This window comes from Lepidochelys kempii, chromosome 2 (genome assembly GCF_965140265.1).
Source record: "Lepidochelys kempii isolate rLepKem1 chromosome 2, rLepKem1.hap2, whole genome shotgun sequence".
Taxonomy (NCBI): domain Eukaryota; kingdom Metazoa; phylum Chordata; order Testudines; family Cheloniidae; genus Lepidochelys; species Lepidochelys kempii.
The window spans coordinates 204,320,970-204,347,906 of NC_133257.1; the positions used below are offsets into that span (position 1 = coordinate 204,320,970).

Consider the following 26,937-nt stretch of genomic DNA (forward strand, 5'->3'; position numbering starts at 1 on the left):
ATTGTTAAGCTACATAATTGCTTAAATATATATAGTTACAGTGTACCCTCCGAGGTAGCAAAACGATATACCAAATCTAGTGTAAAAGCTGTTTAGTTATAAATGAACATTCTAATGGTTTTATCAACCAATGAGAAAGCACCTTTCTTTAGAAAAATAACTGAAGTACAAATGACAGGTTGATTAAAAATCGATGATTTAAATCGTGGCTTTCCACTTGGTGATTTCAGTTGCCTTGATTTAAATCAATCCACCCTGTTATATGCATAGCCACAAATCTAGATCAATAATCGGGACTTAACAAGCAGCAAAGAGAAGAATAAAACCAGTAAAAACACTAAAAAAGTTAAAACTGCCTATAGGATCCAACACTAAAATGTGGGAGAAGACAAAAATGTCCATCTAATTTAGCATGGAGTTAAAAGATGCTCACTTATAGCCTACATATTTCATGAGATGCCCTATTTTTCTATACTCAACAAACTGCTATGGATTCCTGCTGGAGAAATATACTTCCTGAATTGCTCACCTAAGTAAAATGGAAACTGTGACTTTTGACACTTTGGTTCCTCCTTTATGCAATAAGATGTGCATTTGATTTCGTAAGGTAGAACTCAAAAGGCTTACTTGACATTAGGAAGTCCAAAAAGATTTATCTTCACTGAAAAGGTTTGCAACCAGATTTATAAGAAAAGATGAACATAGAGGCGATTTCTGAAGAAAATCTCAAAACAACTATGTCAACAAAGAACTAGTTCCTTGTGGATAGAGGTCTAAGTTCATCAACTTCGTGTTTAGGTGATAGCTATACTAAAAAGGCAAATTTAAAGGTTCAGAAATAAGAAACTTTAGCAGTGGTCTCTACAGAAGTTTTACAATAGGATTTATAACTAAACTGAGGTTCCAGTGGGAGGATTTATAACTAAACTGAGGTTTCAGTGGGAATCCTGTTGTCTCAATTGGTTTGTCAGTGTTAAAAGGAAATGTGTGATGTTGGATAAGATGACCAGTTCTCCAGCCAGCAGTTTTGTTTTCAATATCCCCTACAGCATTGGTAGATTAGCATTTTTCTTAGAATTAGCCTTTCACGTTGTTCATCCTGGGCGTTTCAATAACACCTTGAAGAACAAGACTAGCAATGTAGACTGTTATAGCCACAATGACCAGTTTTGTGGAGATTTCCAAGGGTCTGAAGCGTCTTCCAATAAGACTGAATAGGCCACATTTTTTCCTCCTTATAGGAATTCTATTGACATCATCCTCCCATGTCAGATGATCATGCAGACCAAGCAGCACAAAACGGAAAATTTAGGCAGGAGCTAGTAATTGAAAAGTCAGAGACACAAGTCTCAATAGTAGATAAAACAGAGGTCAAGGACAGTTAGCATGATCAGCACTCCAGCTATCAGAGTACACTTATTTATAGAAAGGCATCTTGGCATCAAGAAAAGAAAATTATATGCTGCTCTTCAGAGGGTAGCTGGACCTCTGAGTGGTCAGGGACTCAGCCTACCGCCAATAGGCTCCACAAGGGGAGAATAAGGCAACTCAGATTCACCTGGGACTAATTAAGTCACTAACTAACTAGGAAGCAGTTAATTAGGCAAGGAAGTACCAAGACATGATAAAAGGAAGCTACTCTCAGTGGGAGCTAGAGAATAGAGGCTTCTAGGGTGAGGAACAGTCCCCAAAATACAGAAAAAGAAAGCTCCCAAGGGGAGGGCTTCTCAGGAGGAACCTGGTGAAGGGGCTCACCAAGAAAGGAAGCTAAGGGAGAATGTTCCTAGGTGACAGATGCTCTGAAATGGAGAAGCTATTAATGCCACGTCTCAGCAGAAACTGGCCCCATGGCAGGATTTTACCAGGTAGCAACAGAAATCAAAGAAATTATAAACCGTTCCAAGAAAGGGTCATCATAGTTTGACCACTGTGGGGACCTTGAGCCAAGAGGAGAGACCTTTCCCCAGCTGAAGACAAGAAGAACTGATCCACAAGGGGGTTCTGGGTCAAGACATCCTCACTGGTAAGGGACCGGGACATAAGGGAAGGTTGATGGACTTCATTAAGGTTAACTCAGCCCCTCCCCTTCAGCTAGAGACTCTTCAGTGGAGGCCTATTTGTATAATGCTCCACCTTGAGTTAAACTATCCCCCTGAAGGGGCACTGTTGAATATACGTAAGCCAACACTGGACTTGTTGAAGCCCACAAGGGGAAACTGAAGCTGAGACATAATGGTGATGCTGCATCAGGCCACCGGGGGCATTCCGAGGCATAGTGGGTATGACTAACAGCAAATGCTCCAGATTGGTGAATGTACATTTGCATGAGAAACCTTTTAATAGTAATTTATTTCTGTTTTATTATCTCAAAACTATAGTATTTAATGAAAAAATTCACACTGTAACAAGCTAAATTATGTTACAACAAATATTTTGTTAAGGAATAAAAGTCCTTGCTTTTCATAGATTATTTTAAAAATTAATTTGCCCAGGTACACAATTAACAAGATAGATATGGGAGGGTTCCATGCTGCAGAATTTCTGCCTCAGGTTATGCCAAATGCATTGAGAATTTAATGTGGCAGGTGACCATCAACAGTATCTACACAACAGAACTTAGGTGCACAAGGAATTACCAACCCACATGAAAGTAAAATACTTTTAAGTAAACGTATTAAAATTCTAAACCCCAACACAAATTTAAAATACAGAAAACAAAAGATACTCCAATCTGTAAAGTGTTGCCTCTTCCTTTCAGACTGTTCAGCAGGTGCAGAACAGCAGTTCCTTCTGTTCTTCCACTGGGAGTTTGGAGAGGAATGTGGCCTTCTCTCTGGGATGTCATCTCTAGCAAACATTGCGGTTCTCAAAAGCAGGATGGAGATAAAAGAGGGTGAAAACAAAATTTTGATCCAAGTATGTCAGACACATCTATTGTAAAATGTTGGATATAAGCAACAGACTTTTGTTAGTCTGGGAACTACCATAAAAGGAACTGTATTTCAGGAGAAAAAAGTGAAAAAATGATACATCAGTATCATTTAAATTATGAACACTTTTTTAAAAAAGGTTCCAATTCAACTATTCTAACATTCCACCACTTTAATTAACTGCTCTGAGATACAGGTAAGTGTCTGTGTTTTACAGCAATTAAAGAGAATCAACACCACTCTGAACTCCTTGACACATCGGAGAACATAACTGGAAATTAAAGAGAGGGAGAAGAGAGACTGTCTGGCAGAATCGCTAATCAAAATGCAATTGTACTTCACAAAATTCTATGCAGTGTCAAATACTGTATTTCCTTGTGATATCCACAGTACTTAGACTAAAATAATCCTGTGCTTCTTTATCAGTTTCAAAGATTGTTAGTTTTGCTTGAGCAGTTAAATAGTAATAATATATAAAAGTGTATGAGAGATGGATAGCACTGATAGAACCACATCACAATAATTCAAAATTTTATCACTATGTGAGGAGTTAAAACATGAGAACCAGAAACCTAACTATAGTAACTGGCATATCATAAATGCTGCAGTAAAAGCTGTGACCTTTTCTCATGACACATTAGTTAGGTACTGAATTACACATTCTGATGTCTCTCAATGATAGCTGCATCTTTATTCCTTCTAGGAAGGGGCCATAAAGTCCTCAAAACACACCACCTGAATATGCCAACAGACCAAAGATACTAAATATGAAGAAAAGATAAAAGACTGTGACCCACCTTTTCATAACTGTTGTTCTTAGAGATGTGGTGTTCACATCCATTCCAATTAGGTGTGCGCGCGCCACATGTATGGACGTCAGAAACTTTTTCCCTTAGCAGCTCCCATCAGGACGGCAGAGGAACCCCCTAGAGTAGTGCCCTCATGGGGGTGTATATATTACCCTGCCAGCCCGACAGAGGGGAAGGGGGGGTGGGTATTGTAGTGGACGTGAACAATGCATCTCGTAGAACAACAGTTACGAAAAGGTACGTAACAGTCTTTTCTTCTTCGAGTGATTGTTCACATCCATTCCAATTAGGTGACTTCCAAGCTTACCATAGGAGGAGGGTAGGAGTCATGGAACGATTGATTGGAGAACAGCTCTGCCGACTGACGTATCATCTCTGGCCTGTTGATTGACAGCATAGTGGGCTGTAAACGTATGCACTGAAGACAAGGTGGCTGCTTTACAGATCTCATGGATAGGGAGCTGAGCCAGAAAGGCTGTCAAAGAGGCCTGCGCTCTGGTTGAATGGGCCATAATTGCTGGGGCTGGAACCTCGGCCAACTCATAGCATGTACGAATGCAGTCTGCGATCCAGGACTATATGCATTGCGCAGAGACAGGAAGACCCTTCATTCTATCAGCTGTGGCGACAAACAATTGGGTCGACTTGTAGAAAGGTTTTGTTCGCTCTATGTAGAACGCCAGGGATCTCTGGACATCCAGGGTGTGTAGGCTGCGGTGTCTTGGGCTCGTGTGGAGTTTTGGAAAGAACACCAGTAAGCAAATGTCCTGACCCATGTGGAATTGGGAGACCATCTTGGGGAGAAATTTAGGGTGTGGTCTAAACTGCACCTTGTCCTTATGAAACACTGTGTAAGGCAGTTCAGAGGTGAGGGCTCTCAGCTCGGACACCCCCCTTGCCAAAGTAATGGCCACCAAGAACGCCACCTTCCGAGAAAGGTAGAGGAGGGAGCAAGTGGCCAGGGGCCCAAATGGTGGGCTCATGAGTTTGGAGAGGACCATGTTTAAGTTCTAGGTTGGGACAGGTGGGCAAGAATACGGGAACACCCTTTCCAGAACTTAGTGTTTTCTAATCCCGTAGTGGGATGATCCTCAGAGTGCCCAGACTCCCCTGGATGGAAAGCTGAAATGGCTGCCAGGTGTACCCTGATGGAGGAAGGGGATAGACCTTGATGCTTAAGGTGCAGGAGGTATTCTAGAATAACTGGGACAGAAGCCTGGAGCAGTTGAAGGCGCTTGGGTTCACACCAACAGGAAAACCTTTTCCATTTCGCCAAGTAGGTAGCCCTAGTGGAAGGTTTCCTACTGCCGAGGAGAATCTGTCTCACCAACTGAGAGCACGGTCTCTCCATGGAATTTAGCCATGGAGTTTCCACGCCATGAGATGCAGAGATTGCAGGTTCAGGTGAAGGAGGCACCCATGGTCCTGCGTGATCAGGTCTCGATGGAGGAGCAGGGCAATTGGGGCGTCCACGGACAGCTCTATAAGGGTTGTATATCAATGTTGTCTGGGCCAAGACGGGGCGATCATGATTACCGTCGTCCTGGCTCTGCGAATTTTGAGGAGGACCCAGTGGACAAGCAGGATAGGAGGGAAGGCATACTTCAGACCCCCACCCCATGGTAGTAAGAACACATCGGCGACCGAGCCCGGTCTGTGGTTTTGAGCAGAACTGAGGGCACTGACTGTTGCTCTTGGTGGCAAAGAGGTCTACTTGGGGATAACCCCACTTCTGGAAGACTAACTGTATGATGTCCAACCTGACTGTCCACTCATGCATGCTGTAAGCCCTGCTGAGGCGATCCGCAAGCACGTTCCGCACTCCTGGGAGGTAGGATGCTTCGAGCTGAATGGATCAGGCTATACAGAAGTCCCAGAGAAGGAGATCCTTGCAGCAGAGAGGTGAGGAGTGGGCTCCGCCTCGTTTGTTTATATAGAACATGGCGGTGGTGTTATCTGTCAGGACTGTCATGCTGTGACCTTGTAATGTAGCGTGAAAGGTTTGGCAGGCCAGACGAACCACCCTGAGCTCCTTCAGGTTGATATGGAGAGGTATCTCGTCCCTCGACCACAAGCCTTGAGTCCTCAGGTCCCCTAATTGTGCCTCCCTTGTCCTTGATGGGTGCCTGTGTGGCTACCTGGAATGGTGTCGCATAGATTGTCCGGACCTAGAGGCTCTAGAGAAGATGCCCTGTTGCTAGTGGTAGGCCCATGGGGTCCAGAAGGGCCACTGACCCGGAGGGCCCCATTGCAGCTGCCAGGGTGGTTGGGATTCTCTGCTTGCTATTGTTCTATGTCTACTATAGCTAGAGAAACTGAAGTCTGCCTCAGATCCCGAGGATGCTGACTGAGCGGACCACAGTGGTGCCAAACGTTGAGAGGTCGCAGGGTGCCGGGGAGCACTGCCTGGCTGACCGGGACCGCGAATGGTACTGGGAGTCTTAGGACCAGGATCGATGTCTCGCACTTGGTGCCGGTGACATCGGTGCCATACTACTCCGGTGCTGGGCAACCAATAGCGTCGGGGACCGGCATGCAGTCGTCGCGGGCACTGCTGGCTGGCTTGCCTACAGTGCCGTAACCTCATGCTGGGTCGTGGGCGCTGGGGAATAATAGGCCGTCGAACTCGACCGGGAGCAGTGCCAAGATAGTGACCTCGAGCGGCGCACCATTGCCGGCTTCCCTTCTAGGTGATGCCGGAGGCTTCTCCCTGCACGGGAGGGGGCTTGATACTGACAACTCAATGAGGTCTTTTGCTGCCTCGAAAAGGTCGGGTATGGAGGGGTGTTCGAGAACCTCCTCCAGCCCTTCACTGGCACTAAATTCACCACGTACCGGACTCAACGGGGCCTGTGACACCAGAGTTGAAGATGCCGGTTCTTGGCTTGGGCCCGCAATGTGTCTTTGTATGCCGGGAGCATCTTTGAGAGGCTGTGTGGAGAGCACCCTCTTTCGCCTTGCTTGTGCCGCTTAGTTGGTGCTGGAGAAGTCGACCAATGCTGAAGTTTGTTGTCTCGTCTCGGTGCCAATGATGTATGGTGCCTGGGCGGTGCCAGGTCACGCACGGATGCCGGGACACTTTGCACCGAGGACACCGGGGCCGGTCAGTTGGAGGCCAGAGGTTGTAACGTGGCATCCATGAGCAACTACTTAAGGTAAAAGTCTCTTTCTTTCTTGGTGAGCAGCTTAAAGGCCTTGCAGATCTTGCAGCGCTCTGCCTGATGAGACTCTCCCAGATACCAGAGACAGGAGTCATGGGGGTCGCTGTTGGACATAGACTTGCAGCATGTGGCACAAGCTTTAAAACCCTGGGCTTGCAGCATGCCCCGCAGCCCAAGGCTGGTGCTGGAAGTAGCTTCCAGACACCTAAGACAATGGATTTCAAACTAACTGATAACTACATATGAAAGGCTAAGGGATCACTCGCGAGAGAGAGAGAGAGAGAGAGAGAGAGAGAGAGAGAGAGAGAGAGAGAACGTTCCAACACCGCTACGGACGGTAAGAAGGAACTGAAGGGGGGTCGGGCCAGCAGGGTAATAAATACACCTCCATGAGGGCGCTACTCTAGGGGGCTCCCCTGCCATTCCGACGGGAGCTACTAAGGAAAAAAGTTTCCGATGTCCGTGCACGCAGCGCGCGCACACCTAATTGGAATGGAAGTCAACAATCACTCGAAGAAGAACTGGGTGTTTGTCTGAGTATTTCAAATACTAGCGTAACACTGACAGACCCCGGTTGTCAGAGGGCGGGATTGAACTTTGGACCTCTGGAGCTTAGTGCATGAGCCTCTACTGCATGAGCTAAAAGCCAACTGCCTGTTAGCTAAGGCTATACAGCAGACTCAATCTCTTTTTCTCTAAGTGGTCTCAGTGCCACTAGATGGGACAGAACACCACACCCCAGAAGTGTGCGGGTTATATATACTTCCCCTAGCTGAGGAAGCACATCCCAAGCTTCAGAGACTTCCCAGTTGAAATCCCGGACGAACCCCCACTTGTAATGCTGAGAAACCCCAGTCATCAGTGGGTGGGATCAAACCTGAGACCACTGGAACCTAGTGCATGGGCCTCTACCGCATGAGCTAAAAGCCAACTAGCTGTTAGCTAAGGCTGTAGAGGGGACTCATTAACATACATAGATATAGATATCTCCCTCTTCCTCTCCCCTGCAGCTGCTAAGTAATCTCCCTTCAGAAAGAGGACTCAAGTAGATTTCCAGTAAGAAAACTGGGTTCCCAGTGTTACCTATCAGCTCTGTGTTCTCGGGGAACCAGGGCGCAGTACCCAGCCTGTCTAACTCATGAAAGACCTTCCCTCCCTTCACCTCGCCCGCCTCTGCTTGAACCAAAACCAACCAGAAGACTTACCAAAAACAATGAAAAGGCAGTGAGAGATACACCTGAACCCCTGGGATAAGGGTGACAGGATTAAGGAAACTCCCCTAGCCTCATTTGCATCAAAGATGGGACAAGGAGGCACCTCCATTAGCATACAGAATGGAGAACAGAGATTCCAAGGCAAGAACCTCATGAAACTCTGGGACCAGAAAAGCAGGGAAGCACTGCATGATGGGGGAATCTCTCCTCCAGATGTTAATGAACCCACGCCTGCACACACCCAGCTCAGCAGTTATCAGACGAATTTAGTAATAAATCCTTTACTGGTATCCAAAATAGTGAAGCTCCCTAATTGCATTGTGAGCTCCCTCCAAGGAACACTGCCCATAGCCAGGGATGACCAGCTCCTATTGTCTAGCCTGAACAAAACAACTTTGGTATAGTCCCTTGAGCCATCAGTTTACACACAAACAAATCTAGTTTTCTCCCTTGAACCACTGTTCTTTCCCTACAAAAACACTTACCCATGCTCAAGTAAGTGTTCTGATGCCTGTCTCCAAAATCTGCAGCAGTTCATCTTCTCCTGACTGATCGTGCTGGGGGCTCTGCTGTCTCCAGCACTCTGGACCCTCAGCTACCACCACCACGTGGGACCCCCGATCAATTCAAGCTTCACTGAGTGGTGAGAACCCAGAATACAGAATTCAGCTCCTCAGTGTAAGATCAGGAGAAGTATTGGCTGTTGGGCTGGGTCTCAACACCTGTAACATTTTGGATACATGCTACAGATTTCCTATCTGACCACATATTGAGAAGAGCAAGTCACCTATTAACCAAAGGACTAAATGCTGCCAGCTAGAAGGAATCATTATTTATTGACAAAACAAAAGCATTTGGATTTTGTGCCGAGGCCTGCGGTTTCCTTTTTCAAGATCCGAAGACATCCAGGTGATACACACACTACACCTTAGGTCACACTATAGACTGAGAAATCACTTTTGAAAGGAAATCAGAGGGCCAAGAATTTGTTTCTGTGGCCTCAAGTGTAAAATTTTATGCAGAAAGCTTTATATTGTAATACAAATGATAAAAACCAAACTTTAATTCCATGCGCATTTATAACAACAGCAACAGTTTGTGAAAGATGGCCTAGCAAGAAACACTAGCAGATTTACTACCTACAGTTTGTTTTAGAAATTAAGAAATATTTCAAATACTCTTATCAAATTGTGTATTAAATATAAATGTTTGTTTACTAAGCAACTGTGTGGTACTCACTCTTTGAAACTTACTGGAAGTTATTACTAACACCTATATTCAGGATTTTGAATACAATGGCCCTGGGATTTGACTCTACATATTCTCTTTCTTCTTCAATTCCCATCTACCAGCTCAGCACCAACAATGGACCCAAATTAAGACTTTCTACCATATTCTGTCCTGTATCAAATTCATGGCCATGTTCATAACTAAACCTTTTTGCTCTATGTAATTCTTCACCAAGTCTAACCAACGCATCTTTGGTCTTCCTCTATTTCTAGTTCCCTTGCACTGTGGTACGTATTGCCAGGTATGACATCCTTTCTGAGTTGTTCTTAACACATATCCAAACCACAGTCATCTTTCTTGAATCTTCTGTAACAGTGTTATTTCCTGCCCTAGCTGTTTTCTTATCACTTCATTTTCTGAAATCTCAACTCACTCCGCATTCCCCTCAGCCAGTTCATTTTAATAGTCAGTATCTCAAGTCTGTTGACTTTCTTCATACTCCAACATTCTGAGATGTACAGTAGTATCAGCACAACAACTGTCTCATACGCTTACTTTCATTTTTATCAGAATATCTTTAGCCTTCTATATCATTCAGAGTTTTCCAAATGCAGTAGCGGCTAGTCCAATACTTCCTTGTGTGTCGTATTCACAATTTTCATTCTTCGATACTATTCCTCCAAGATACACAAATTTTTCCACTTTTTCTGGTTGTCTCCAACTTTGATCTTTACTTCTTCCTCTTCTCTTCCAACTGCCATAGTTTTAGTCTTCTCTGTGCTGATCGTCACTCCAAATTTTCTGCTTTCCCAGTCTATCTTGTCCGCTATTCTCATAAATCCTACTTGGTCAATGCTATTAGGTCAATATAATCTGTCAATTTAAATTTATTCACTGTCCTCCAACATAACATAACTCCTCTTTTCATCTCTCAGTGCTGTACCCATTACTGCTTCCAGTACCAAGCTGAACAAATCTGGCAACAGTGTGCATCCTTCTCTCACTCCTACCGTCATCCTGAACCATTCCATCAACTTCTAGTCCACTCTCACCACACTCAGTGAGCTGCTATAGTTTTTTGGGTTCTTGGTTTTTTTTAAATCAGCTTGATAAATTTCTTCTGGATGCCACACATTCTCAAGACTTGCCATAACCCTTCCTGTTAAATGTTATCAAAAGCCTGTTGAAGTCTATAAAGTTCTTGTAACGTGGTTAAGAGTTGTGTTCTATCTATTTCTCCAATAAGCAGTCTTATCACAAATAGCTGATCTATTGTATTTCAGCCTGATCTAAATCCAGCCTGTTCCTCTGCAAGCACCACTTCCATATACCACTTCATTCCCCTCTGCAATTCTAGTGAATATTTTTCCCAGCACAATCAATAAGCTGATTCCTCTGTAGTTCTTGCACTTACTATTTTCACCCTTTCTATAGATTGGTACTATTATCACTTTCCCCCACTTGCTCAGCACTTGTTCTTGCTTGTAAACCTTGTTGAATAGATTGTGCATTGTCTTTACGATGTGTTTCTTGCCTGCTTGCAACAGCTCTGTGGTTATGTTGTCACTTCCTAGCACCTTTTCCTTTTTCAAAACTTTCTATTGAGATTTTTACTTCCTCTAAGCTTTCCAGCATCTGCTGTGTTCTGTATGTTTTGCAGCTCTAAATATTCTTTCCATCACTTATTCTTTATTTGTTCATCCTCAATTATTTGTCCATTCTTGCCTTTCACCACCACCATCTTCAATTCACATCTCCCAGTTCTTCTATTACAATACAACCCCATGCTGCATTCTTGCTGCATATTCTTCTGCTTCTTTACACTGTTCACTTATCCAGCTGTTTGTCTCTCTTCACTTTGCTTTATCTCTTTAGTCAATGTATTGTACTAAGCCTCTTACATTTGCGTCTTCCCTTTTATTCTCCTTTAGCTACTTACACTTGTCACTCAACTGCAGCACTTCATCAGTTATCCACATTTGTTTCTTTGCTCAACGTTTGTTCAGTGACTCGTGATCCCATTTTTATACTATTCCATCTCTCTTCAACATTCCTTATTTCTTTCACCATGCTCTCAATCTGATTAATGCCTACACTAAATTATCTGAGTCCATATATGATCTGCATAACACACTTGATTTCCACCTGCAATTCACAAATACAAAAAGTCTATCATGTTCTTTGTTTGCCCATCTGGGGATAGTCAGTGGTTCCTCTGAAGCATTCCTTGTTGAATTAGTGTGTTTGTTATCACCAAGTTATTACTTAGGGTACTGAATTTCTGCCCCTCTGCTCTTTCACATTTTCTTCAACAAGTCCAAATCTGCCTACTGCTACAGTCCAGGAATTCCAGTCCAATCCTACTTTTGCATTAAAATTTCCCATAATTAATACATACATATATTTTTGGAAAAGTCCTCAATAGACATAACTCACTCTTTGCTGACATGCAGGTCAAACTGAGATTCAAGGAAATGGGAGCAATACTTGTACAATATTTGTCCCCATCCCCTTCTAAACACATTCCAGGCCACTGAACTGGGAGTCAAGGGAGTGAGATTCTGTTCCATAGTCTGCCAGTGATGTGTTGTGTGACTTTGGCCAAATTATTTCACCTTCTTGTATCTATCTCCCCTACTACCCAGTCTTATCGATTTCCATATAAGTGTTTTTACATGTATTTTGCATTCCCCCTACCCCTTTTTTTGAACGTTCTTATTGAAGTTATTTGTTTTTTCCCCTGCACTTGTAAAGTTTTGCCTTTTTTTGAAATATTAATTTTATTTAAATATTTGAGACTGGGCTCATATAACAGGAATTTCACTAATAACCAAGGGTATGTCTACACTATGAAATTAGGTCAAATTTATAGAAGTCAATTTTTAGGAAGCGATTTTATACAGTCGATTGTGTGTGTCCACACTAAGCGCATTAAGTCCGCGGAGTGCATCACAGTACTGTGGCTAGCGTTGACTTTCAGAGCATTGCACTGTGGATAGCTATCTCACAGTTTCCACAGTCTCCGCCATTCATTAAAATTCTGGGTTAAGCTCCCAATGCCTGTTGGGGCAAAAATATTGTCGCTGGTGGTTTGGGGTACATGCCGTCAGTTGCCCCTCCCTCCATGAAAGCAACGGCAGACAATTGTTTCGTGCCTTTTTTCCATGCAGACGCCATACTGCTATCAGCAGATGGTGCAGTAGGACTGCTAACCGTTGTCGTCATCCACCGCTTCCGCTGCAACTCTGCTCTCCTGCTGCCATGAATCCACCTTGCAGGTCCACTCATTGTTCTCTATAAATATCTATTCTCGTGGCATCCGTCGTCATCCACCACTTCCGCTGCAACTCTGCTCCCCTGCAGACGACGTACCATGGCAAGCATGGAGCCTGCTCAGCTCACCACTGCTGTTGTGAGCATTGTAAACACTTCGCGCATTACCCTGCAGTATGTGCAGAACCTGCAAAAGCAGGCGAGGAGGCGACAACAGCATGATCACAATAGCGATGAGGACAAGGAAACAGACTTCTCTCAAAGCACGGGCCCTGACAATTTGGACATCATGCTGGTAATGGGGCACATTCATGCCGTGGAACGGCAATTCTGGGCCCGGGAAACAATCACAGACTGGAGGGACCGCATAGTGTTGCAGGTCTGGGATGATTCCCAGTGGCTGCGAAACTTTCGCATGCGTACGGGCACTTGCATGGAACTTTGTGACTTGCTTTCCCCTGCCCTGAAGCACAAGAATATCAAGATGAGAGCAGCCCTCACAGCTGAGAAGTGAATGGCGATGGCCCTCTGGAAGCTTGCAACGCCAGACAACTATCAGTCAGTAGGGAATCAATTTGGTGTGGGCAAATCTACTGTGGGGGCTGCTGTGATCCAAGTAGCCAACGCAATCACTGAGCTGCTGCTATCAAGGGTAGTGACTCTGGGAAACGTGCAGGTCATAGTGAATGGCTTTGCTGCAATGGAGTTCCCTAACTGTGGTGGGGAGATAGACGGAACGCATATCCTTGGGACCAGACCACCTTGGCAGCCAGTACGTAAACCGCAAGGGGTACTTTTCCATGGTGCTGCAAGCACTGGTGGATCACAAGGGACATTTCACAGACATCAATGTGGGATGTCCGGGAAAGGTGCATGACGCTCGCATCTTCAGGAACTCTGGTCTGTTTGAACAGCTGCAGGAAGGAACTTACTTCACAGACCAGAAAATTACTGTTGGGGATGTTGAAATGCCTATAGTTATCCTTGGGGACCCAGGCTACTCCTTAATGCCATGGCTCATGAAGCCATACAAGGGCACCCTGGACAGTAGTAAGGAGCAGTTCAACTATAGGCTGAGCAAGTGCAGAACGATAGTCGAATCTGCATTTGGACATTTAAAAGCTCGCTGGCGCAGTTTAGTGACTTGGTTAGACCTCAGCAAAACCAATATTCCCATTGTTATTGCTGATTGCTGTGTGCTCCAAAATATCTGTGAGAGTAAGGGGGAGACGTTTATGGTGGGGTGGGAGGTTGAGGCAAATTGCCTGGCGGCTGATTACGCACAGCCAGACAACAAGGCAATTAGAAGAACACAGCTGGGTGCCCTGCGCATCAGAGAAGCTTTGAAAACCAGTCTCATGACTGGCCAGGCTATAGTGTGACAGTTCTGTTTGTTTCTCCTTGATGAAAACCCACCCCCTTGATTGACTACTTCCCTGTAAGCCATCCGACCTCCCCCCTTCAATCACCGCTTTCAGGGGAAATAAAGTCATTATTGTTTCAAAATCATGCATTCTTTATTAATTCATCACACAAATAGGGGGAAAACTCGCAAGACAGCCCGGGAGGGGTGGGTGAGGAGGGAAGCACCAGGTGGGGTGGTGGATGAGGGGAGGAGGGAAGGACAAGGCCACACTGCACTTCAAAACTTATTGAATGCCAGCTTTCTGTTGCTTGGGCAATCCTCTGGGGTGAAGTGGCTGGGTGCCCATAGCCTCCCCCCAGCGTTCTTGGTCGTCTGGGTGAGGAGGACATGGAACTTGGGGAGGAGGGCAGGCAGTTACACAGGGGCTGCAGCAGCGGTCTGTGCTACTGCTGCCTTTCCTGCAGCTCCACCAGACACCTGAGCATGTCACTTTGCTCCACCATTAGCCTCAGCATTGCATCCTGCCTCCTTTCAGCATGCTCCTCCCTCCTCTCATTGCATTCATTTAATGCTTTCCTGGACTCTGCCATTGTTTGCCTCCACGCATTCTGCTGAGCTCTTTCAGTGCAGAAGAACTGCATGAGCTCTGAGAACATGTCATCGTGAGCGTGTTTTTTTTCGCCTTCTAATCTGCGCTAGCCTTTGGGAAGGAGATGATAGGGGGAGCGTAGAAACATTTGCAGCTGCAGGAAGAAAAAAAGGGAGAGCAGTATTTAAAAAGAAGCATTTTAGAGAACAAAGGGAAGACTATTTCACACCGAATCAAGCGATTCACATTACATGCTTCACCCTGCCCCACCCACCGATGTTAGAATTAGGGAAGATCCCTCTCAGCCAAATGCGAACAGCTCAGCACCAACGGGCCTCCCCCAACCACGTGGCAAATGCTTTTAGAGTACCTCCAGGAGAGCTTCATGGAGATGTCCCTGGAGGATTTCCGCTCCATCCTCAGACACGTTAATAGACTTTTCCAGTAGCTATACTGGCTACAAATGCATCCCAAGTCTCCAGGGCAAATTAATCATTAACACGCTTGCTTTTAAACCCTGTATTATATTTACAAAGGTACACTTACCAGAGATGTCTTTTCCAGCTTCATGGTCCGGGAGCCCGCCTTGGGAGGGTATTGGCTCCAGGGTGATGAACAGTTCCTGGCTTCTGGGGAGAGGGGATTCTCCGCTTGCCTGCTGTGTGCTATCCTCAACCTGCTCCTCATCATCATCTTCCTCATCCCTGTTGCGTGAGACTCCCCCTTTGCAGGTGTCCACGAACAGTGGTGGGGTAGTGGAAGGGGCCCCCCCTAGAATTGCATGCAGCTCATCATAGAAGCGGCATGTATGGGGCTCTGACCCGGAGTGACCGTTTGCATCCTTTGTTTTTTGGTAGGCTTGCCTCAGCTCCTTAACTTTCAAGCAGCACTGCTGTGTGTCCCTGTTGTAGCCTCTGTTCATCATGCCCTTGGAGATTTTGGCAAATATATTGGCATTTCGTCTTTTGGAACGGAGATCTGCCTGCACGGATTCTTCTCCCAATACAGCGATCAGATCCAGTACCTCCCGTTCGATCCATGCTGGAGCTCTTTTGCGATTCTGGGACTCCATGGTCACCTGTGCTGATGAGCTCGCCGCACTGGCCAAACAGGAAATGAAATTCAAATGTTCCCGGGGCTTTTCCTGTCTACCTGACCAGTGCATCTGAGTTGAGAGTGCTGTCCAGAGCGGTCACAATGGAGCACTCTCGGATAGCTCCCGGAGGTCAATACCGTCAAATTGCATCTACACTACCCCAAATTCGGCCAAGTGAGGTCGATTTTAGCGCTAAATCCCTCGCCAGGGAGGAGTACAGAAATCGATTTTAAGTGCCTTTTAAGTCTACATAACAGTCTTCGTCGTGTGGATGGGTGCAGGGTTAAATCGACCTAACGCTGCTAAATTCAACCTAAACTCGTAGTGTAGACCAGGGCTATGAGACCCATTGCATATGACTGAATTTGGTACACTTGAAGTAACTGTAATAGTCAATTAAAAAAAAGGATACTATATCACAAAATAGACTTATTTGGACACCTGACAGTTTGTTTTAGTTTTTAATTATTTGATAGTATTTCAAAATATATGTACTGCAGTATACTTTATAAAAGTAATACATTATTAGTACACTGCAGTGTGCCTGAAATCAAATATTTCTTGAGAAGTGTGGATACTCTATTTTTGGGGTTGTTTTTGCCTTTTTTTTAAAAAAAAAAAAAAAGATTATAAATTGTTCAGATTAGCAAGATTCTAGTTTATGGAAGGACGTGTTATCTGTTGTATGTTTCTCAGACTATAAGACTGTATTCCTATAAACTTTATGCACTATTACCAGCTAAAAAAACACTTGAGCCATAAGCACTTTTGTGGGGGGATGGGAAGTTTTGATTTGTTGTAGGGAAATTTAGGGGGGGGTCCCCTAGGTTAGATTGTATGCAGGCCCCGTTTAGTCTTAATTCACCATTGTAGAGACATTTAATATATACATTGGATGCCATTAAAATCTTTAGTGGTTGTTCTGACAGACAAGAAATGTATTGGCTTAATCTCAGGATTATTGACTTTGTTTTTAAGAGGCAAGAAGTGTATATGCTGTGGTCTAAAACATCCTCACTACACCTTTAAAATGTAAATGATATCCTTTCACTGAGACTAATTATGACCATAAGCATTAGAGAAATTAGTGATACTAGATAAGAAGTTTGAACCACTCTGGGCCAAGCAGAAAGCAATAACTAAATTTTGTAACTCTAGATTTCTAGTCTGCATATACAAACACAGATTTTCATTTCACAGTGTTTTTTACATACAATATCTTTTAATATATTAGTGACCTGTATTGCATTATAACTGAATACACCATAAACTTTGAATTTCCAAATCATATTAAATCATAAGTACTAAAGCATACAGTAACTACTTTAACAGCTTCTGAAATATTATGTATATTCTAAATTGATCCTATTCCAATGCAGATTAGCGAAAAACAGAGGTTATTTAAAAAAACCACAAGTTTATATTATTTCCATGCAAAAGAAAATATGCGTTTAGTCATGGTCAGATCAGGCAGTGGAGTACTGTAAAATGTCTTTATTTAAGTTGATATCTAATTTCTTTAGCACACAAGAGGCAATGAAACTGGAAAGGCTTGAAATAAACTCAGCAACTAATTATTCATTTTACAATATTTCCAACAAATATCGATAGTTTGCAAATTATACAGTAAAAACTGAATGTAAGGATATAATTTTAACCAGAGTTTATATCAATTCAAGACCCTTAGATTTGAGACAACTGATAAACTCTCAGAAAACAAACTTTAGAGGCTTGGGTCCATCAGGAGTATTTTAATTAACTTTTTTTGCATCTCTTTGCAGTTTGCTGCTATCTAGGCAGGTAGTGAGATTATATATGCTAAAATCTCACCCTCCAGAGCTTCCAAAAGCAGGATTGTAGTAAATTTCACATGCCTACCCACGCAAAGAAAAGAACGGCAGGGAAACTGAAAGAATAGATAACACGGGACATTGGGTTAGATGTGGCATATGTGGCAGATGTGTGAGTATGGCACACGTGATGCAGTTGAAGGCACTAAACTTGTATGTTGTATTAATCACAAGTCACTAGTAGTGATAAACAGCAAAAAACATCACTCACCATGATATGTGGGAAGTTTTCCCTACAAGCGTAGGGGCCTAAACTCAGAATTTCTGCAGTTAAAGTTCAAGCTTAAAGCTTTGGAAGGGGGAGGGAGAAGTCTCCAGTCCTTATGAGCAAGCAGATAATCTTCCAAATGTGAATTCAGTGCAAATCCATGTGGTGTTATCTTCTTAAGTCTGCGGACAAACCGTTTCAGTGCCTCTGCTTGAGCGCATAAATTTTACTGCTACTTAGAAAAACAACAAGTCCCTGGTCAATTTCACAGCTACTCTTCTTTGAGTAGCCTGTAGGGCAGCTGTAAAACTGTCAAAAATCACAATGTCATGTTGACAATACTTGGCAGAGCTATTATGACTATGTCTACACTACTACTGGGAGCATGTCTCTCAGCCTAGATAGGCAGACACTAGCTCAGCTCCAGCTAGCATGCTAAAAACAACAGTGTGGACATCGCGGCAAGCGCAGTGGCTTCCCGAACTCTGACCCAGGGTATCAGGCAGGCTTGCACTCTGGTAGGTAGCCCACGTCACCCATCTATTTTTAGCACACTCACAAGCACTTAATCACTAGGGTGAACAACACAAACTATGGAGACTGGGGAGGGACAGAAGAGCAGTTCTCTTTGGCTACTTCCATATAGCAGGGGAGGACTATTAGGCTGAGCAGTAGAGACTGGTCCCTTTCATGGCAGCAGAGTCTGGGGAGAATGTTTCTTATTTTGAAGCTAATGGTTAGAGGCAGATACAACAGGAGAAGCCCCCAAATAATACAGGGACTGCACCCTGGTAGATATCCCATACCCTCCCCTTTTCCAGCAGTTAAGATGCAAGACTGGGCTTCTCTCCAAGACATCAACCTTGAACCTTTTGTTGGAAATTTGTCTAGCTACTTCTCATTTGTATATTTTAGTCTCCCTTATAGAAACTATTTGGTAAATTTTTCAGGCCCCAATTTGGTTCTTCTCACAGGCGAAAATTTTTGATGCTTTCTCTTTGCTGATACAGACTACTATATCAGAGAGTCGTCGGACCTCGAGATCACTTTCTCTAGTATGAATTTCCAGCAGACTAGAAATGCCCTCCTTTCTTCCCTGGACCAGGGGACTAGCAGCTCAGAAAAGCCTAAAAAACTGTAAAGCAGTGGTTAAGATGACCCCGGTTGAAATCCTGTCCCCACTACAGTACATCACAAGACTTCTATTCACTTTAATGAAGCCAGGATTTCACCCACAGTCTCATACAAGTACATACAAAGCTGACCCTATTTTGATTTTCAGATAGAGAAATATAAAAAACTGGTATAATTAGTAGGGAAATATATTTAATACCAAAGGCAGCAAAAGGTACACAAGAACATCTAGCCAATTATCTTATATTCATTTCCCCCATACACCCCCCATCTTTCTTTTAAAAAAAAATATTTAAAAGAGAGATGAGAGCTAGTGATACTGATAAGAACAAGCTTAAAAATCTTGAGGGAAACCAAGAACAAGCAAGAAACAGCCAAAAGACTGAGTAGCTGCAGCTTTTCATAGAAACAACCAAAAGGAATTCCTCAACAGGCAGAGGCAAAAGGAACATACAGATGAGGGCCCCAGTAGGCTGCGCCACTCATTATTTCAAGGTCAGAATGCTCCAACCTCCAGCCTTCTAGAAATGTTTTGCTTTGGGAGTTCCAGACATTCTTGCACAGGAGAATTGAGGATCAGGAATTGGGATCTGAAGGGAGGGAAGATATCTTTAAAGAAAGGAAATTCTCCTGGCATTGAGGCTTGCCATTTTTCAAATACCAAGACACAACATCTGGCGTCACAATGTGTGTACTTTGAGGCCATATCATAAAGAAGCTAACTCCGTGGAGCACCTTGGACTTCCCTTTCATATAGGAAGCCAGTTGACTTTTCTACTTGCAATTCAGTAAGTGTTCCAGCTTTGTATAGGGAGCCCACTTCAATGCCAAGATGTTGAGTGGAGAGCCCAGCTTGCCATTAATAATAAAACGACCTTTCATGAACTCTATTCATCTATTTTTTTAATCAAAAAGGGAGTGACATTTTCCTGTAGAATAATGCTGGGCAACTGCTGAATCAATCAATCTCAAGGGCATTATCAGAATTTCTCTTTTTCAGCTGACATTTTATATAGCTAAGGGATGGAAGAAAATAATGCAAACCATATCACAAATATTACTGAATTTATTCATACTTCATAAGCTTTTTCTTCCTCTATTATCAAAAGGACTCTAGGGCCTTGTCTAGACCAAGTAGAAAGTGTTTAGTTGTTGTTGTTTTTTTTGTTCTGTTTTTTAATAGCTAAAACTTGTTATCTACCTAGTTAAGTGCTCCAACACATTTATTTAATTTTCCAAATCTAGATAAAGCTTAGCAGTAATTCTGGGACTGAAAAAAAAAAAAAAGACCCAAAATATTTATATACGGAAGAGAGATTCCCCAAGACAAGATGGCAGAAGAGGACCAATCTTTTCCTCTGTTTCTGTGAGCTTCATTTCTTCTTTCTCAACCTCTGCAGAGTTTTAACTATGCTTAAGTTGGGTCTTGCTAGATCAGTTTCTCCCATTAAACTACTAGAGAAGTCATTTTTATCTTCAGTTTCTACCCCACATGATCCTGGGAGTGCAGGTGCCCATAATTTTGAATGTATTTGCTGTGGTAGCTGAGGGACGACTATGTGCACTTACATAAGCTAGAGTAATTTAAAAAAACTACTGAAGTCAGGGAGGAAAGAATAGGGTGACTCCCCCAGCACACACACACACAGTCACTTCCCTCAGATCTATAGAAAAAAAAACAAAGAGGTTCCTTCCACAGACATTTGAGGAGTTTCTGGTTTGTTCCTTCTGTAGAAAGAGAATCGCCTTGGACATCAGTGCTCCAAGGCCAAATCTCCAGTTTGCTACTGTTGGAAACAAGACAAGCTGTAGTTTAAGCTGGTCAACCAGCTTAAAACACACGTTAAAACTATAACTTGCCTTGTCTACTCTAGTAACAACCAACATGTTAATTAACGTTTTTTTAGTGGAGACAAAGCCCAAAAAAACAGCCCCAATACTACATGATGTACACAGGCTATCCCTTTGTGGTTCTGAGTTTAAGTGGTAAAGTTAGGGCACTTATATTCGTTTTCTTTGTTTAAGCAGTGCTCAAAAAATTAAGTTTTTCCCAGACATCAGACACTGACCTCTAGCTAGTTAAGATGGCGATTCTCTAATGAGAGCCAAGCAGGCAGTACCTTGCGGAAGACCTAGGATGGTCCTCTCATCATCTGGTAGAAGACTGGTACTCTAAGCTTCCCACTAGGACACAGCTCCTAGACACTGCTACCTTCCCCATCTTTCAGATCAGCTTTGGCTAATAAGAAGCTCAAAGTCCGATAAGCATGAAGCCTTTTTCCCCAAGTGCTGGGACCCAAAGGAAGCTTCACTGCACTCTCCTCCTCCACAAGGAGTGAAAGGGGGAAAAGCGGAAAGGCAATGACAGGGACAATAGCATCACTGTTGGTTCAAAACACCCCCTTTCTCCAAAGAGAGTTTTAGTGGTTCTTTCCCCTATGATCTATTAGAAAACATGCTCGTTTAAAGTTGAGCAATGCTCCCTTATAACGCTGTTTGGCAGGAAGAGCAGCCCGTTGGAGCTAGCTGGTGGGGGCTTGGAACCAGGGTGGGCCAGCAGGCCCCCTATCAGCTCCCCTAAGCTCCCCGTGCGGCAGCTGCCCAGCAGGCTATCAATTGCCAGGCAGTTCAGGTGTTCCTCCCCCTCACTACCCTGTGCTGCTCCTGCCCTCTGCCTTGGAGCTGCTCCCGGGAGCCTCCTGCTTGCTGTGTGTGGGGAAAGAGGGTGCTGATGTCCGGGAGTCCCCCTCCCCCCAGCTCCTGTACCCCATCTCCACAGAGCAGGGGGGAACACAACAGGGTTCAGGATGGAGGGAGCTTGCTGGCAGCAGCTGCTGTCTCAACTTGCTGATCTACTTAAAAAGGTAGTGTACTTAGAGTGTGGTCATCATACCTTAAGGGGCAATGTGCATCTCTCTCTCTCCCTCACTCACTTACACACACTGTGTGTGTGTGTGTGAGAGAGAGAGAGAGAGAGAGAGTCTCTGTCTCACACATACATGCACACACCCCTGGCACTTTGGAAAGTGAAGGAAGTGGTGCGCTCCAGTGGGATAGTGTGGGTTCATCATCACATTCAGTTTTGCAGGGAATGTTTGCAGCCACTGCCATGCATCTGTTGTGTCTCCTCCCTCCATTTGTGCTGTCTTGTAGAGATTGAGGCTACATTAACAACAATCTGTTAACCCTTGAGGGCTCAGCTGAGTGCTAGTTCATCATTTAGCAGCAAGGCATTCCCTGGGAAATATCCCACCCTCTGACTCCACCACCTCAACCAACCTTCACAATTGTCATTGATGTGTACAGTATTAAATTGTTTGTTTATATTTATTTATTTCCCTGGAACCTAACCCCCCTATTTACATTAATTCTTATGGGGAAATTGGATTCACTTTAACATCGTTTCACTTAAAGTAGCATTCTTCAGGAATATAACTACAATGTTAAGCGAGGAGTTACTGTATTTCAATGGTGCCTGTTAGGATATAGATATTCAGGCCTGTCTGCACAGGCCTGTACTCTAAGAATTTAGGTGTATTCTTATCACTTGGCTAGTGATAGAGGTATAAAAAGAATCAAAATCACTGTCTGCTGGTGTAAGGGCCTTCTCTTACTGTGACAGTCTGAGGCCCTGTTCTTAGGCTAAGGCCTTTGGCTAAGCAGCAGAGGCAGCCATAAGCTGGGAAGCGAACGGTCACATCCTCACATTCCAAACTAGTCACATTGAAATAAGGTGCTATTGGGCTGTTAGGCACTATCAGGACAGGATTGTATTCCTATCACCTCCAGAGAAAGGGAAGTGCCTAGAAAATGTAAAAGGAAACTTAGTTTGATAGCATCCTGTCTGGCAAGAACTCACTTATCAATAGCTGGGATGTGAAATCCTCACTTCTGTATTGTTTTGTCATTATAGTTCCCACTTTGCTGTTGTTTGTCTGTATAATCTCTGTCTGGTTCTGTGATTGTTCCTGTCTGCTGTATAATTAATTTTGCTGGGTGTAAACTAATTGAGGTGGTGGGATATAATTGGTTACATAATCATGTTACAATATGTTAGGATTGGTTAGTTAAATTTCAGGAAAATGATTGGTTAAGGTATAGCTAAGCAGAACTCAAGTTTTACTATATAATCTGTAGTCAATGAGGAAGTGACTGGGGTGGGGGTGTGGGTGGGGGTGGGCATGTGGGTGTGTGAGATGGGAACAGGGAATGGGGGTAAGAAAATTGGAATCATGTTTTGCTAAAGGGGGAGATGGGAACAGGGAATGGGGGTAAGAAAATTGGAATCATGTTTTGCTAAAGGGGGAAATGGGAACAGGGAATGGGAGTAAGGAAGTTGGAATCATGTTTGACTAAGGGTAGGAATGGGAACAGGGACACAGGTGTAAGGCTCTGTGGTGTCAGAGCTGGGAAGGAGGATACTAAGGAAGGAAACTGGAATCATGCTTGCTGGAAGTTCACCCCAATAAACATCGAATTGTTTGCACCTTTGGACTTTGGGTATTGTTGCTCTCTGTTCATGCGAGAAGGACTAGGGAAGTAAGTGGGTGAAGGAATAAGCCCCCTAACAGTGCCTAAGGATGACAGTGTAAATACTTAGTATTTATACACATATCTATACAGCTTTTCATATCCAAAGTACTTTTCAAACAAATTAATTCTCATGTCAACCCCATGAGATACGCCGGTCCTTTTTATCATTATTTTATAGGTGGGAAAACAGAGGCAGGAGTTCAGAAGACTTGCCGAAAACTGGGATTTGAACTCAAGACATCCTAATTCCCAGTCAAAAAAAACACCTTTCAATACTGTTAAGTGTTTCACTGCTGATCCCTTCTGGGCAGGGGACAGTAATAATTTTATTTTTCAATCTTAGATCCACGTACATGTAGTCTCCAGCCTCAATTTTTTAGTTCATTCTACTGGAGCCACTGTCTGCTACTTTCATGATATAAATTACAATCTATCAGTCTGAGGTGGGAGACCCGAAAATATAGGAAAAAAAGCACAGAATTTCATTTCTCGCACATACACAATAACTGGCTAGCAAGAGGCACTGTATAAAAAAGGGAGCCCCCATCACCTACAGAGGAGCGTGTCCCTTCCTGAACATGTAGAGCACCCCAGAATTTGCTCCAAAGGACTTGTCTCCTGTACGGTAGCTATTATAAATTACACCACTAGCAAGTCCAAAATCCTCTCAAAATAAAGGATATTTTATTTACACACACATTCTATCTTTCATTTAGAAGCCTATTCTGAGATGCTACACTTTTTTTAACCTTACTCTGCAGCCTTACATAATGTAATTTTTTCTACTCTATTCTGCTGATATGCAAATAAATGTATTCAACCATAGCTAGAAGCTAAATGTATTAAATCAACACGGTTTCATATCACTAGCCTGTAAGAGAAACATATTTATAGTATGTTACAAACCATTTCAAATGAAGCTTCCAGATCCCAGCAAACACAGTAATGCCAAGCAAAAATAAAAATAAAAACCAATCAGAGCACATGTTTCTTCAAGGAGAAGAGTTTAAAAGTATTATTTGAAAGGCATTCACAGCATTCTCTCATAGCCAATATCTTAAATAGCACCTATGATGGTGTCCCTGGCCTCTGTTTGCCAGAAGCTGGGAATGAGTAATGGGGAATGGATCACTTGATGATTACCTCTTCTGTTCATACCCTCTGGGACACTTGGCATTAGCCACTGTTGGAAGATGGACCTTTAGTCTGACCCAGTATGGCCATTCTTATGTTCACCCCAGTGACTTACTGATGGTATAATGCAATCTACCACCCTAAATTCTAAAGCAAACTCTGGCCTTTTGCTGCTGAAGCAACAAGCATGCAATACACATCACTTTAGATTAAGTAAACTCAAAAAGGCGCAAGCAGATTTAGAAACTACCTACCCTCCCCAAGCAATAGCTGTGGAGTGTAATGATGTATCTACGACAATAGGAGGAGGGAAAGGAGAGGTGGGGAAACCACGAGGGAAAAAGTAACAAGATACAATTATAAGAGAATCTCAGAAAGACAAGAGACAAGAAATTACCAGTAATTAATCTAGCAGTCATCTGAGAAACACTCTCAGCTCAGTTCTCAATGTCTGCAGTCTTTGAGGCCACACAGAGCCTTAGAAAGCCATAGATACTGGCTACACAGCAATCCAAGGATATGTTTGATGAGATCTTATAGAAAAAAGGAAATTCAAGCTCTCATGGTATTTTTGTAGGCATTTAGGACAGCCTATATCTATCTCTCTCTTTGGCCAAATACTACCCACTGGCCATTGTTTCAGAGTAGCAGCCGTGTTAGTCTGTATCCGTAAAAAGAAAAGGAGTACTTGTGGCACCTTAGAGACTAACAAATTTACTGGAGCATAATTCCTGCATACTGGTTGTCTGCATGCTCCCTCCACCCCTGAAAAAGGTTGCTTTTCAATGGTGTTGCACATACTGTAAAACGTTTTGAGGATTCTTTGGGAAGTGGCAATATGTGAACACAAGTTATTTAAGGTAATGGTCTGCCTCTTTCCACTACATGGTAGTAATGTTCAATGAATAACCACATTCTCATCTCCTGCATTTCATGAGTTTATACTTAAAATCCTAGGTTTCCACTGGATACATCTCTTAAAACACTCCAGTGTGGGTGCATAACAAAAATGAGTTTAGAAGTTGCTCCTTATGAATGACAAAATAATTTCTCTTGATCCAAGGTATTTCCTGAAGTGAATATTATACAGCATTCTTACTGCCTTATGTTACATAAAATGCTTTGTACTTAGCATGCATAGATACAGAACTAGTTTCAGTGGCTTTAAATGTTATTTCAGCAACACAGAAGTTGAACTCCTGGGACCAACATGGCTAAAACAAACAAACAAACAAGTCAAATACACATTTAAATGTTGTGTTTTGTTTTTTTACAATAACTGGCAAAGCACAGTATGTTGGATCCCACCTCCAACTTTATTTTCCTCCAACAGATTTTTTAAGCTTCCATAATTTTGGAAACAAACAATCTTTTATTTTTTTCTGTTTACTGAGTGTCAGTTAACTCATGTAAACAAGTGCCTTTACTGAAAATAGCAAAAGCAACTAGTAGGCAGAGACAAGTCTAAACAAAGATTCTGGCAGTCAACTGAAAGAATTCCTGTCATTTGTTATAACAATATACTTTTATACAGACTAAACAATGAATGTTAAAACAATGATTAATTTTAAAAAGCTCTCTTCCCATAATTTTGTTTAAGTACTGTTAAAACATTGCTACCTTGAAGACTGGCAAACAAAGCATGCTGGCTACACAGCGGGCCTGCACTTTCCTTATTATGATCCTGTCAGGCACTAGGTAAAAGAATTTTACAAAGTGTCCAGAAATGTTCCACCACTTTTTGAAAAAAAAGTCTCCTCTGCTTTTGAATCAGAGAACTTCCTACTCCTTGCTGCCTGGGCACCAGCGGGAGGGTCACTGAGAGCACAGGAGAGAGAAGCTCCCTGCTCTCAATTCCAGTTCCCAGCTGGGTGCAGCTAGTATAGGTAAAGTCCTGTAATTCTAGGTTGGCTGGAACATGCTCAATCTTTGTTCTGGTGCTCTGCAGGGATGCCACATTCCAGTCATATGTAGAAGCTGTGGAGAAGCCTGGGCATGCTCAGTGAGGACAGGAGATGTTAGCTGTTAAAATTGAAGATGTTTCTACTGAGCATGTGTGAACTTCAAAAGACACATTCCTGAAACAAAAGTCACCCCCTTTGCCAAATTACAAGGTCCTTCTCCGAAGCATGTGGGTGTAAGAGCTGTTTAACAATATCGTCACCTATTTTTTTTAAACTTGGGCAAAGTAACATATTTTCCCCAGCCTTTGTTTTCAGAAATGGCTGAATCAGTTTGGCTAAAATTTTCGAAAAATAATTCAGCCTGAGGCAGACACCTGGCATGGAAAATTTCAGCCCAAAGTGTTAAAACTTGGTAAATTACAAGCAACTGTAAACAGGGTCTTATGATAGGAAGTGTTGGGTAATCTTAAAAATAGGTGGCACTACCAGCCCTGCCTATAATTACA

The 26,937-nt window shown here is 43.2% G+C and overlaps 2 protein-coding genes across 3 annotated transcripts in view; both read right to left on the bottom strand.

The window, feature by feature from the left end:
- The window catches only part of PLCL2 (phospholipase C like 2), a 189,344-nt gene that overhangs the window by 154,560 nt on the left and 7,847 nt on the right, over positions 1-26,937 (bottom strand). The window lies entirely within an intron of this gene.
- LOC140906031 (uncharacterized) lies at positions 13,577-15,909 on the bottom strand. The gene is made up of 2 exons (XM_073329525.1): positions 15,119-15,909; positions 13,577-14,726 (listed from the first exon to the last, which is right to left on the bottom strand). Exons 1-2 carry the CDS (start codon positions 15,735-15,737, stop codon positions 14,641-14,643), a joined length of 705 nt encoding a protein of 234 aa, XP_073185626.1. The 5' UTR covers positions 15,738-15,909; the 3' UTR covers positions 13,577-14,640.